This window comes from Oncorhynchus kisutch, linkage group LG18 (assembly GCF_002021735.2).
Source record: "Oncorhynchus kisutch isolate 150728-3 linkage group LG18, Okis_V2, whole genome shotgun sequence".
Taxonomy (NCBI): domain Eukaryota; kingdom Metazoa; phylum Chordata; class Actinopteri; order Salmoniformes; family Salmonidae; genus Oncorhynchus; species Oncorhynchus kisutch.
This window is the reverse complement of record NC_034191.2, coordinates 36,463,175-36,477,853: the sequence shown is the minus strand read 5'-3', so window position 1 is coordinate 36,477,853 and position 14,679 is coordinate 36,463,175. Positions and strand designations below refer to the sequence as shown.

Sequence of the window (14,679 nt, the reverse complement as noted above, 5' to 3'; positions counted from 1 at the left end):
TCGGAAAAGGGTATTTTTGGACACAGATTTGGCCAATATTTTTTTTTTTTAATTAATTTTACACCTTTATTTAATCTTTATTTAACTAGGCAAGTCAGTTAAGAACACATTCTTATTTTCAATGACGGCCTAGGTGGGTTTAACTGCCTCATTCAGGGGCAGAATGACAGATTTTTACCTTGTCAGCTCGGGGGATTCAATCTTGCAACCTTACGGTTAACCTAGTCCAACGCTCTAACCACCTGCCTCTCATTGCACTCCGAGGAAACTGCCTGTTACGCGAATGCAGTAAGAAACGAAGGTAAGTTGCTTGCTAGCATTACACTTACCTTATAAAAACAACACATGGTTGATGATATTACTAGTTTATCTAGCGTGTCCTGCGTTGCATATAATCGATGCAGTGCGTATCGTTGCTCCAATGTGTACCTAACCATACAAATCAATGCCTTTCTTAACTTCTTGGATATAGGGGGCGCTATTTTAATTTTTGGATGAAAAACGTTCCCGTTTTAAACAAGTTATTTTGTCACAATTATGCATATAATTGACAGCTTTGGAAAGAAAACACTCTGACGTTTCCAAAACTGCAAAGATATTGTCTGTGAGTGCCACAGAACTGATGTTACAGAAAAAACCCAGATAAAAATCCAATCAGGAAGTGCTGCATTTTTAAAAACCGCCTCATGGCAATGACTCCTTATATGGCTGTGGAGGAGCTAGGAGTCAGCTTACGTTTTCCACGTTTTCCCCATGGTGTCTGCAGCATTGTGACGTATTTGTAGGCATATCATTGGAAGATTGACCATAAGAGACTACATTTACCAGGTGGTCGCTTGGTGTCCTCCGTTGCAATTATTGCGCAATCTCCAGCTGCAGTATTTTTCCGTTTGCTTCTGATGACAAGCCAACTGCCACCAGATATGTGAAAAACACCTTGAGGATTGATTCTAAACAACGTTTGCCATGTTTCTGTCGATATTATGGAGCTAATTTGGAAAAAAGTTTGGCATTGTAAGTGACTGCATTTTCCGGTATTTTTCTTAGCCAAACGTGATGAACAAAACGGAGCTATTTCGTCTACACAAATAATCTTTTTGGAAAAAAATGAACATTTGCTATCTAACTAAGAGTCTCGTCATTGAAAACATCCGAAGTTCTTCAAAGGTAAATGATTTTTATTTGAATGCTTTTCTTGTTTTTGTGAAAATGTTGCCGGCTTAATGCTATGCTAGGCTATCAATACTCTTACACAAATGCTTGTGTAGCTTTGGTTGAAAAGCATATTTTGAAAATCTGAGATGACAGTGTTACTAACAAAAGGCTAAGCTTGTGTTTCAGTATATTTATTTCATTTCATTTGCGATTTTCATGAATAGGAAACGTTGCGTTATGGTAATGAGCTTGAGGCTATGGATACGGGATTGCTCGACGCTAGAGGTTAAAATCAATACGCAGAAGTATATATTTTTAAACCTGCATATTTAGAAATCCAGGTTAGCAGGCAATATTAACCAGGTAAAATAGTGTCAGTGTATATGCAACTGTTTGGGCTGCCCATTTTGCCAGAATTTTACGTAATTATGACATAACATTGAAGGTTGTGCAATGTAACAGCAATATTTAGACTTATGGATGCAACCCGTTAAATAAAATCCAGAACGGTTCCGTATTTCACTGAAAGAATAAACGCCTTGTTTTCGAGATGATAGTTTCCGGATTCTACCATTTTAATGACCCAAGGCTCGTATTTCTGTGTGTTATCATGTTATAACTAAGTCTATGATTTGATAGAGAAGTCTGACTGAGCGATGGTAGGCACCAGCAGGCTCGTAAGCATTCATTCAAACAGCATTTTCGTGCGTTTGCCAGCAGCTGTTTGACTTCAAGCCTATGAACTCCCGAGATTAGGCTTGTGTAACCGATGTGAAATGGCTAGCTAGTTAGCAGGGTGCATGCTAATAGCGTTTCAAACATCACTCGCTCTGAGACTTGGCGTGGTTGTTCCCCTTGCTCTGCAAGAGCCACAGCTTTTGTGGAGCGATGGGTAACGCTGCTTCGAGGGTGGCTGTTGTCGTTGTGTTCCCTGGTTCGAGCCCAGGTAGGAGCGAGGAGAGGGACAGAACCTATACTGTTACACTGGCAACACTAAAGTGCCAATAAGAACCTCCAATAGTCAAAAGGTTAATGAAATACAAATTGTATAGAGAGAAATAGTCCTATAATTCCTATAATAACTACAACCTAAAACTTCTTACCTGGGAATATTGAAGACTCATGTTAAAAGGAACCACCAGCTTTCATATGTTCTCATGTTCTGAGCAAGGAACTTTCTTCTCCAACACTTTGTTTTTGCATTATTTAAACCAAATTGAACATGTTTCATTATTTATTTGAGGCTAAATTGATTTTATTGATGTATTATATTAAGTTAAAATAAGTGTTCATTCAGTATTGTTGTAATTGTCATTATTACAAATAAATAAAATGAACCTTTTATTATTATGTATTTATTTGTTTAAATCGGCCGATTAAATCGGTATCGTCTTTTTTTTGGGTCCTCCAATAATCGGTATCGTGTTGAAAAATCATCATCTGTCGACCTCTAGTACACACTTAGACCGGGTGGAGGGGCGGGGGTTAAGAGTATTTGATTCAATGAGCCCATCTCAGATTGGAGGGGGGGGGGGGGGGGGGGTACGTACCACCATACATGCAGGTGGGGGATATCACAAGGCCTAGTCCATAAAGAGCATGGTAGTAGAGCAATGCCAAAGACTTAGATGTGTACAGCTCAGAGAGACTGATCAAGATCATACCAACAACAATTAAGAGCGGTACCGTGTGGCAAACAAGCACAGCATGAAATCTATGACAAGTATCCAACGTATTACACTGCGACCACAGAACACCACACACTGTTCTTCTCATGGGTGGTGTGAACGCTTGCACACTGAGGCGTTTATTCACACATCTGTCTGTCTGGGGCTACGCTGCTGCAGGTCGTTAGGCTTTCCAGTACACTGCTGCAGTGGAGGGCCCCTGTACAGAGCGCTCTTTGTTAAAATCGCTCTTGTTTAAGAATGCCTTTGGGGGCTTTGATTCGATTTGTCCGAGAGATTGTGTGCTCTTCCCTGGCCTGCACGGCTCTGAGGAAGGAGAACAGATGCAGGCAGTTGGGTGATTCCCCAGCGAGTGTAGGAGAGGAAGGATTCACTGGGGGGAAACATATCTAAAAAGAAACATCCCCTTTTCAGGACCCTGTCTTTCAAAGACAATTCGTAAAAATCCAAATAACTTCACAGATCTTCATTGTAAAGGGTTTAAAACACTGTTTCCCATGCTTGTTCAATGAACCATAAACAAATAATGAACATGCACCTGTGGAACGGTCGTTAAGACACTAACAGCTTACAGACGGTAGGCAATTAAGGTCACAGTTATGAAAACTTAGGGCACTAAAGAGGCCTTTCTACTGACTCTGAAAAACACCAAAAGAAAGATGCCCAGGGTCCCTGCTCATCTGCGTGAATGTGCCTTAGGGATTCTGCAGGGAGGCATGAGGATTGCAGATGTGGCCAGGGCAATCAATTGCAATGTCCGTACTGTGAGAAGCCTAAGACAGAACTACAGGGAGACAGGACGGACAGCTGATCGTCGTCGCAGTGGCAGAACACATTTAACAACATCTGAAGATCACACCTGTTGTAAAGGTACAGGACGGCAACAACTGCCCGAGTTACACCAGGAACGCACAATCCCTCCATCAGTGCTCAGACTCTCAGCCTATTGGGGACAGAGGCTGGACTGAGGGCTTGTAGGCCTGTCGTAAGGCAGGTCCTCACCAGACATCACCGGTAACAACGTCACTGATGGGCACAAACCGACCGTCGCTGGACCTGACGGGACTGGCAAAAAGTGCTCTTCACTGACGAGTTCGCAGTTGTCTCACCAGGGGAGATGGCCAGATTCGCGTTTATCGTCTAAGGAATGAGCGTTGCACCGAGGCCTGTACTCTGGAGCGGGATCGATTTGGAGGTGGAGGGACCGTCATGGTCTGGGGCGGTGTGTCACAGCATCATCGGACTGAGCTTGTTGTCACTGCAGGCAATCTCAACGCTGTGTGTTACAGGATTTCCTGCAAGACAGGAATGTCAGTGTTTTGCCATGGCCAGCGAAGACCCCGGATCTCAATCCCATTGAGCATGTCTGGGACCTGGTGGATCGGAGTGTGAGGGCTAGGGCCATTCCCCCCAGAAATGTCTGGGAACTTGCAGGTGCCTTGGTGGAAGAGTAACATCTCACAACAAGAACTGGCAAATCTAGTGCAGTCCATGAGGAGGAGATGCACTGCAGTACTTAATGCAGCTGGTGGCCACACCAGATACTGACTGTTACTTTTGATTTTGACCCCCCCCCCCCGCTTTGTTCAGGGACACATTATTCCATTTCTGTTAGTCAAACTGAACAAGTTCCACAGACGTGTAGGTCTCTGTTAGAGGTCGACCGATTATGATTTTTCACCACTGATACAGATTGGAGGACCAAAAAAAGCCGATACTGATTAAATCGGACAATCTTTTTTATTTATTTGTAATAATGACAATTACAACAATACTGAATGAAAACTTATTTTAACTTAACCTTTTAGGAATAGGGGGCAGCATTTTCACTTTGGATGAATTGCGTGCCCATAGTGAACTGCCTCCTACTCTGTCCCAGATGCTAATATATGCATATTATTATTGGATAGAAAACACTCTGAAGTTTCTAAAACTGTTTGAATTAAGTCTGAGTATAACAGAACTCATAGGGCAGGCAAACAGGAAGTGGAAATTCTGGGGCTGGTTGATTTAACTAAATCGCCTATTCACATCCAAATAAGATATGGATCTGTTCGCACTTCCTACGCCTTCCACTAGATGTCAACAGTCAGTAGAACGTGGAATGAAGCCTCTAGTGTGATGTGGGACCGGATGGCAGCTATTTGAGTCACTGGTCTGTCAGAATGCCAGTTCCTGGTTACGCACAGTAGTCATTATATCACCTTGCGTTCCATTACTCTGTAGACAAAAACAAATAACCCGGTTGGAACGTTATTGGATATATATGATAATAACATCCTGAAGATTGATTCTCTACTTAGTTTGACCAGTTTATTCGACCTGGAATATAACTTTTTGAAGTTTTCATCCGAGTTCGCCTGGACCAGCGCCAGCTTTTGGACATGTGAACTAAACGTGCTAGCAAAAGTAGCTAATTGGACACTAGTAATGGACATTATGGAACAAAACAACGATTTATTGCGGAACTAGGATTCTTTGCACTGCATTCTGATGAAAGATCAAAGGTAAGGGAATATTTATGATGTAATTTCGTATTTCTGTTGACTCCAACATGGATGATAAATACACTGCTCAAAAAAATAAAAGGGAACACTTAAACACAATGTAACTCCAAGTCAATCACACTTCTGTGAAATCAAACTGTCCACTTAGGAAGCAACACTGATTGACAATAAATCTCACATGCTGTTGTGCAAATGGAATAGACAACAGGTGGAAATTATAGGCAATTAGCAAGACACCCCTAATAAAGGAGTGGTTCTGCAGGTGATAACCACAGACCACTTCTCAGTTCCTATGCTTCCTGGCTGATGTTTTGGTCACTTGAATGCTGGCGGTGCTTTCACTCTAGTGGTAGCATGAGACGGAGTCTACAACCCACACAAGTGGCTCAGGTAGTGCAGTTCATCCAGGATGGAACATCAATGCGAGCTGTGGCAGCCCTCCATGTGCTCGCCAGAGGTAGCCTGACTGCCATTAGGTACCGAGATGAGATCCTCAGACCCCTTGTGAGACCATATGCTGGTGCGGTTGGCCCTGGGTTCCTCCTAATGCAAGACAATGCTAGACCTCATGTGGCTGGAGTGTGTCAGCAACAGGAAGGCATTGATGCTATGGACTGGCCCGCCCGTTCCCCAGACCAGAATCCAATTGAGCACATCTGGGACATCATGTCTCGCTCCATCCACCAACGCCACGTTGCACCACAGACTGTCCAGGAGTTGGCAGATGCTTTAGTCCAGGTCTGGGAGGAGATCCCTCAGGAGACCATCTGCCACCTCATCAGGAGCATGCCCAGGCGTTGTAGGGAGGTCATACAGGCACGTGGAGCCCACACACACACTACTGAGCCTCATTTTGACTTGTTTTAAGGACATTACATCAAAGTTGGATCAGCCTGTAGTGTGGTTTTCCACTTTAATTTTGAGTGTGACTCCAAATCCAGACCTCCATGGGTTGATAAATTTGATTTCCATTGATCATTTGTGTGAGTTGAATGTGCTGCAAAACAAAATATGTAAAGAAAAAAGTACTTAAGAATATTTCATTCATTCAGATCTAGGATGTGTTATTTTAGTGTTCCCTTTATTTGTTGGAGCAGTGTATATACTTGTGTATTGATTTTAAGAAAGGCATTGATGTTTATGGTTAGGTACACCTTGGAGCAACGAGTCCTTTTTTCGTGAATACGCACCGCATTGATTATATGCAACGCAGGACACGCTAGATAAACTAGTAATATCAACCATGTGTAGTTACCTAGTGATTATGATTGATTAATAAAAAAGGTACGTTTAATTCTAGCTAGCAACTTACCTTGGCTTCTTACTGCATTCCCGTAACAGGTAGGCTCCTCGTGGAGTGCAATGAGAGGCAGGTGGTTAGAGCGTTGGACTAGTTAACCGTAAGGTTGCAAGATTGAACCCTCGAGCTGACAAGGTAAAAATCTGTCATTCTGCCCCTGAACAAGGCAGTTAACCCACCGTTCCTAGGCCGTCATTGAAAATAAGAGTGTGTTCTTAACTGACTTGCCTAGTTAGGTGTAAAAGATTTAAAAAATAAACGGCCAAATCGGTGTCTAAAAATACCGATTTCCGATTCTTATGAAAACTTGAAATTGGTTCTAATTAATCAGTCGACCTCTAGTCTCTGTTGTTGAATCTTATGTTCATACAAATATTTACACAAGTTTGCTGAAAAGAAATGCAGTTGACAGTGAGAGGACGTTTCTTTTTTTGCTGCACACCCTGGGCCTGCTGTGATAGGGCCCTCTGTCAGCTGGCCGGTGACACACAGGCAAAGGCAGGTCACACTACAGACGGAGATAGACACAAACCACGCAAACTTCTTTCCTCATCTCTCACCCTGCAGGTTAGCCACTAAGAGGCCTGGTTAAGGGGCGGGGGCACCACAAGGCCAACCTCCTCCTTTGGTGAACAACAATCATCACTCTCTATTAGCTCCCACTCTGTTCTGTCTCACGCTGTGCTTAGGACTCCAAATCTCTCCTACCATGTGGAACTGAAAGACACAGAGATCTGAATCTGAGGGCTACTTCTACAACTGGAGTTGAATAAGGAAGCAACAGAAAACCACAGAAGCCACAGCCTTCCTTCCCCTTTCCTGCTACTCCCTTGAGATGGACTCTAGTAGGAGTCACATACTGGGCTGAACTAGGACAAACAAGCCCATTGGACTGGGCGAGTTTAAATGGGAGCATCTACAGCACGAGAAGAGCCAGTAGTCTTGTCACTTCCTACTAGAGAGTTGGTGATGGCTGTGCCCAAAGTAGCATGAACACCCTTTGTTTTGCGTTGATTCAACGTTCAAGTTAAAGGACAACCTTTATGAGTCTAGTAGATTAACTGTCCGGCGTATCTGTGTTTTTCTGGTCTTTATACGGTTGTCTGTGTGCTAACAACAGTCTCTGAGGAGCTGCCTTTGTTGCAACACACTCCGAAAAAAAGCCAGGCATTTCTCTCCCTCCCTGATGATCTGCCAGTCCGCCCCTGTAAATGCCTGACTAGAAAGAGCGCCTCCCACACGTGGACCCGACCACATGGCCAAAATGTTAAACTGCACTGGTTTTGTGATGAAGTCGAAATCCAACTGGCTGCTGGCCAAAAAATAAAAATATATAGCCTAAATACTAAAAATAAGCCTGTGTATTTCCGTGGGCCGCGCACTAATCCTCTTACAAACAGTCTTTTGTCTGGGCCCTGTACACTTAAGAGTCTTTCAGTGGCGCTGCAGACATTATATGCAAACAATGGGCCAAGGAGAGGGAAAGTGTTGCTGTGGCTGGTTCTCTCTGTGCCCTCTCTGACTGGGTGCAGGGTGAAACCTCAAACTGAAAGACAGCGACATGACTCTGGGTTGGCCTAGTAGCTGCTGGGTCGCGTTGTAATATTTAAAATTGCACTTGCCATGCATGCAACCACCTGGGGCTCTGAGTCAGACAAACACTGTGTGTTGGTGGGTTTCTGCACTTTTCCAAGGGCTGGGGGCAATTAACAACATCCCAACATGCTTAGTTTCAAGACCCTCCCTCACACTGTGCCCCACTTACCAGAGTCTTTCATAATAAAACGAGAAGCCACAATAGAAATGAGGGCCTCAGAGAAAACGCTTCAAAGAGCTGCTTCTCTCTATGACCTCCCCTTATGGCTACAGGGTAGGAGGAGCCTACCACTAATCATACAGAGATAACAGTATGTGTTTATGTGTACCGTTGACTAGCAGCTAAGCCTGTTCACTCAAAGCTGTTTTGTTTGGTTGTTAACACACACACACACACACACACACACTCACACCTGCTAGGAGCGCCACTAGCAGGTTCATCAGATCAAACCACATCCATCCAGACCACCCGGTCCTGACACAAACCCTGCTGAGCGACGGTTAAACCAATCAAACCTGAAGTTTATAAGCCAACCCTCTGCATCACTTCTGTCCAAACAGAAGATCTGAGAAGTAGCTCGTTGGGACTACCCTTGAGTTACCCTTGAGCAGTGTTCTCCACAGCTATGGAAAGCCACTGACCAAAAGGATTAACCGATACGGTGTGTCTCTGGCCATGCCTTCCTGATCCTCCTTAGCCCTTCCACCAGAGCCATGTTCTTATTAAGTCCCCTGATCCAGCTGCCTCTCCTCCAGCTGGGATACGGGTGAGATCATGTCAAGGGGCAGCCTGCTACCAGAGTTTGATGCAGCTCAGACACCAAGTCATGCGGTTAAACAAACACTAGATAAATAAAAAAATCGAGTTTAATGTATTTTATTTTACCTTTATTTAACCAGGCGATTGGACATTGGCCGTCATTGAAAATTCTTATTTTCAATGACGGCCTAGGAACAGTGGGTTAACTGCCTGTTCTGCCCCTGATTTGTACCTTGTCAGCTTGGGGATTTGAACTTGCAACCTTCTGGTTACTAGCCCAACGCTCTAACCACTAGGCTACACTGCCGCCCCAATGACAAGTTGGAGGATGGAGTCAGTGGTAGAAACATTTCAATTGCGAGTCAACTTTAAAAGGGCGTGGCCCAAGGCAGATCTTTACCAAATGGTATAGCGGTGGACTGTAACTGCATGAACTATATCACTAATGTGGCACTTTGGATAGAGCCGTCCATTGATAGCATGCCCCAGGAGTGATGACCCAGTCAAAGATCACCTTTAAAAAGTAGCTGGTCTCTGGTTCATTGTGAATTCAGGTGGACTGCGTAGCTGTAGTAGGCATTCTACCAGCCTAAATGTCAAGGCTAAACTGTGGCGGAGCCTTTCCAATAGCAGAGATGAAAGCCTTCAGCTTCCTGTAACAGTTGACTCATACAAATACACAGCACGTGTCTCTGAAGCAACATCTTAATGTAAAGTACAAAGTAGTCTCTCTGCACATCTGCTCCCAGTAACAGAGTCTCCCTGTGGCCTGACACTGACTGGATATGATATGAAATCTCAGAACCAGCCTTTTATCCAGACAGTCTTTCCTGAAGGGGTTTCAGTGGATTTATGGGACAGATGTTGTGTAGGGTTCAGGGCAGGGTTAACTTCCAACACAGATTGGGGACATCTACTGCTGCAGTGGTGGTGCCACTTGGCAAGAACAGTAACATGGGTCAATTGACAGAGATACAAATGCTATCAAGTCAAACCTGGCAGGCTGCACTAGAGGATGGTATTTCAAGTGTTTGACTTTAGTCAAGCTGAGGACACAATGAGTGTTGTGGTAGAGTTAGCTAGACAAACGCACTGGTGACTAAAAGCCACTGTTGGCGACTGCCATTTCTCACTAAAGCAAGATAGTTTTTTGTAGTTCGGGTTAAAAGCATCTCATAGTGCAGGGCTAGGCAACCCAGGTCCTGGAGTGGCACAGGCACTTCATGTTTTGATTTAACTGACCTGGAAGACCAGGTGTGAATAATGTAGGCAATCACTGAACTGACCAATTAGCTCAGTTGGTCAGGTGTGGTGCCTGTGGCACTCCAGGAACAGATTTGCCTGCCCCTGTCATAGTATGTATGGGTTATATAGCCTGCAAGCTAACTTATCACACTCCTGCATTAGAATACATACAAATAAAATGCCTAGATCGGTATCTATTTACATTACAATTGAATTAGTCTCTCAGACAAGGCCATTATTAGACAGTGGATTGCAGTAGTGGTGCTTTTAATAGCAGCAGATAGTCTTGTCCTCTAGGCCTGCTAAAAGCCCTGCTGAGCAGCACTGTGGTCTGGCTCCCCTGTGTCACTAAGCTTGGCTTTCTCACGGGTACAGACTAAATAATGACTGGTCCACCACTGCCAAAAATACTCCCTGCATAGAGGCCTTGGTGAGGCTTTTATCAGAATAGACATATGCCAGACACACATCACACCTTTGCTGACTGACAAAAAAAAGGGACCAAAAAAAATGGTCATGCAATTACTTTGCACAAACCAATCTACTAGTGTTGACTGGCTAAATTGCCAGAACATGCAACAAGAGGGAACTTTGTTTATTTAAACAGAACAGTGTTTATCACCAACCCATGGCGAAACCCCAGTCATTACTCTGCTATGTGGAAGAAATAACTTCTCTCCTAAAGCCCCCTCCCACTCCCCATAATAATGCAGCCATCCCCTTCTTCACAGACCACACCACCACACCCAAACACACATTCCTTTCTCCCAATTGCCTACAAGCCCCCAAAAGCACAGGGCCTGGTCCAATAAGCACAGACATATCTACACACAAACAAGCAGTGCTTCAAGTTGGTGTATACAAACACTGTCTCACATGTACAGACAGAAACCACAGACTCAAGTAAGAGAGCTGCACATTGCAGATATTTGACTCCTGGCTCTAAACAATCCTAAATGAGATTTGGGGGTTGATATCTATAGCCGAACAGTGGCATGTTGGCACCAGCTCAGAAGACAATCTCCCAACAGAAACAGAGTTTTAGTACTACTGATAAGGAGGCTACACAAGAAGTACAAGTCAATAACATGAGCCACACCATCATATCGTGTGTGTTGCGACTCAATTTCAAAAGACCCCATCTATGGCTTCTAGCATGTGAAGGCATTATGAACCTCTCCTCACTCCCCTAAAATGTAGCCCCATAAACAGGGGAGGAGAAACAGACCAGAGAGAATGGCTGACACAGAAAAACACAAATAGCCCCCAAACCCCAACCACTTCAAAAACAGGAGCACCCAAAGATGGTAGGACGACGCCCCTTGCCAAGCCCTCAATATGTGGCCACACAACTTCCCTGCCTGCCCTGGAGGACTTTCCCAGCGCGCCACATTGTCCACATCTGCAATCCTGCAAAAAAAACTTATTTTTCCATTCGGGGGGGGGTACGTAAAAAATGTAAAAAATAAAAAACAGAACCCCCCCAGCTATAATGGGCCACAAATGGAATGTTTCCCCTGCATGCTCTTGCTGTGGGAGAAAGAGAGTAAAGAGGGAGGGAGACCGGTTACATTCCATTCTGCTCTGTCCCCTCGCCACCTGGTCATTTTACATTCAGCTGATTTCAGACCAGGGTCAGCAGTACTGCTCTCAGGCTTATGACAGGTCAAACACTGACGTGAGATCAGGGAGGGACCACTTGACACCCAGAGGCCTGAGTATATAACTGCAAAAAAAGTGGTCAGCTAGAAGGCCTTCGTGCAGATAAAAACAATAGAAACTCAGGTGTAGTTTCGCTATGGGCGGAGATAGGAATATCCACACTCACAGTTGAGTCTTTCCTGCTTATCCCTTCATCAGCCCCAGTCACACAAACACACACTCGACAAAGGAGAAACAACCGGTTTCTTTTAACATGGATATCAAATCAGCCACTCCCACTAGTCCAGCGCTTAGTGCCCCAATTCCTTAAACACACCATGGCCACTTGTGAGAAACCAAAGCAGCCAGCCCTGAACTAACTGAGTCTGCCAGTCAAATTAATAGCTTGAGGAAATGGGAGAGAATGGAAGAAACTTAGAACACTGCCCACCTTGGCTGTGTGGTAATCTATGCAAGTCAGGGCACTGTGGCAAGGGTGAGCCTGGTCAGGAGAGAAAGAGCATTTCTCTTTGTGGGGCTGAGTTGTAACAGACCGTCAACAATCACAGTAATGCAAACAGACAGGTACTTTGATAGTGCAGTGTATATAGGGAAATAAGGAGCAGTAAAAATTCCCACTGATCTTAAATATACGTTAAACTGAATGTGAGACGAGACCATATCCAAACAGTGTACGAAAAAGTTTGGCCATCACATCAGACTGACAGTGGTTGAGTTTGGGGTGGCTTTTACCCTTTGCACATATTTGGTGGCTGAATGTCCTTTGCTTTGAAGTAGGTTGGCTAACTGACATCCCGATACATTTGCATGGACACCGATTCCAACATTGCCCTGCTAGTATTGAAACAGAAAGAATGGCCTCCAACAAAATGTGTCTTGGCGTGTGGCTGATTTTTGGCATTAGGTTGGACTTAATTACATGTTTCTCACGCTGAAATGAAGCTCTCTGAAGTGTATTACATTTTAACCAGTGTATTAAACTGGACTAGACTGAGCAGGATGACATTTTGGTGTTGGAAAAAACCCTTTAGGTAGAATAACACAGTGGCATGTTAGATGTCCACTTGGAGTCTGACTTCCACATACATACAGTAGGCCTAAATACATAGGCTACAATAAGTACAGAATCACTGGTGGGAGGCATGTATTAACTTCATGCAATAACTGGCACAGCAGCGGTGAAAACGCCACAGGAATTTGCCCATGGTTCCCCCTCCGACTTTTCTGTAATAAATGTCCTGGCTATGAATGTTACGCCTCCCCAATAATCTATAAAAGCTATACATCCTTCAGTAACTGGTGTTATTTTTTTAGGAAAGAAGCCCCTATTGCCTGCGTTTGTAGGCCATCTGAGTCATTTGTTCGTCATTGATTATTTTTCTTCCTGTGAGGAAACGTTGGTCTCCCTTCCTTTATAGGCAAACCTATTTAGAGGATCGACATCCAGAGAGGGTAAAGCTGAACGCATGGTTAGGCTAAATCAATTAGTTGAATGAACAATGCTGAGAGTTAAAACGCTGAGTAATGACGGGCTGTAATATAATACTCCGGGTGACGTCACTCCAGTAAAAAAGGCAAATCATTTTCACAACGAGGTGTAGCACGACAGACCCTCAATCAACATTGCCTCAAATGATCCTCACTCCACATTTCCAAGGTTTGATCATAGTTACAAGCGCGCGATCATTAAAAGGATTAAGACGAGTCTAAAAACCTTTAAAATATTTTCAGCTGGAAATATTTTATTTTCAACTGCGACAGAAAGTAGATTCCAAAAAAAACAAGAGCACGGCAGTGTTTTATCTGCTTCGACCCAGAACATCTTAACACTTTCAGGACACAATTTCTTATACTATTTTTTGACTCACATCGAAATTATGCCTATGGCCATCTTGAAAAATGGCAGAAATATCGACTGGAAAATAAACCAGGCTAACATAAGCAGCAGAACGAGATGTAGTACAATGTTTCATTCCAATAAAAAAAACTATCGCTGTCCTCGGTCGATTGAGAAAATACAGGCTGCTGTCGTAATGACGCATGTGGAAAGAGTTTATTAGCCCATTTCTTGTTTGACATATACCATATGGACACAGGAAAGTTCGTTACATTGAGTCGGTATAAAATCGTGTTGTTTTATAGATGCAGCGGCTAGGAAATCAGGGCCCAAATTCAGTCCCCGACCTCTCCCATTTTACCTTTCTTTGCTGTTTCTCCCAGGCCGGGTCCAGCAGCAGGTCCCGGTCCCAATCATTTTCTTGTTCTCTTGGGTCCATGTAAACGGCTGGTCCTCCAGACGATGCTTGATTATTAGAAGAGTGATAATCTACCATAGTCAGATAGCTAATAACCTACCGGTATATCTAAGACTCTCGAACGAGAAATAGGGAATGTGACCCAGTTGCGGAAACTCTTTGCTTTCAACGTTCCGTCAGGAATATCCGGTCTATACACTGCCAATACTGGCTAAAAGAATGCTTAATCTCCACCCGAGGAGAGAATGGTGTGGTCGAAAGCAAATAGCCGCTCCTACAAAACTAGAGTAGGTTGCCAGGCCCAAATAGCTCATGAATATTCAGTCATCTGCTTATTATTCATGAGCTGTTGAGATCCTTCCCCCCAAAAGGCTGAGAGCACATAATTTAGTAGTAGACTATAGCCTACTAAAAGTAATATTCTAAAAAGTATTATGCCTGATATGTAGCCGAATGTCTTTGTAAAGTAACCTAAATCATAGCAGATTGAAGTCTTTGCATGTTGCTAAAT

At 43.9% G+C, this 14,679-nt stretch overlaps 1 protein-coding gene across 7 annotated transcripts in view; it reads right to left on the bottom strand.

Moving 5' to 3' along the window:
- actn4 (actinin, alpha 4) overlaps nt 1-14,437 on the bottom strand; it is a 46,849-nt gene extending 32,412 nt beyond the window's left edge. For 6 of the 7 annotated variants that reach the window (XM_031795945.1, XM_031795950.1, XM_031795946.1 and 3 more), the window contains exon 1: nt 14,112-14,437. In XM_031795945.1, coding sequence (XP_031651805.1) covers nt 14,112-14,246 — 135 coding nt within the window. In that variant the 5' untranslated portion in view covers nt 14,247-14,437. The remainder of the gene's footprint in view (nt 1-14,111) is intronic. The other variant, XM_031795947.1, reaches the window with a different exon arrangement.
- Between the last annotated feature and the right edge of the window lie 242 nt (nt 14,438-14,679).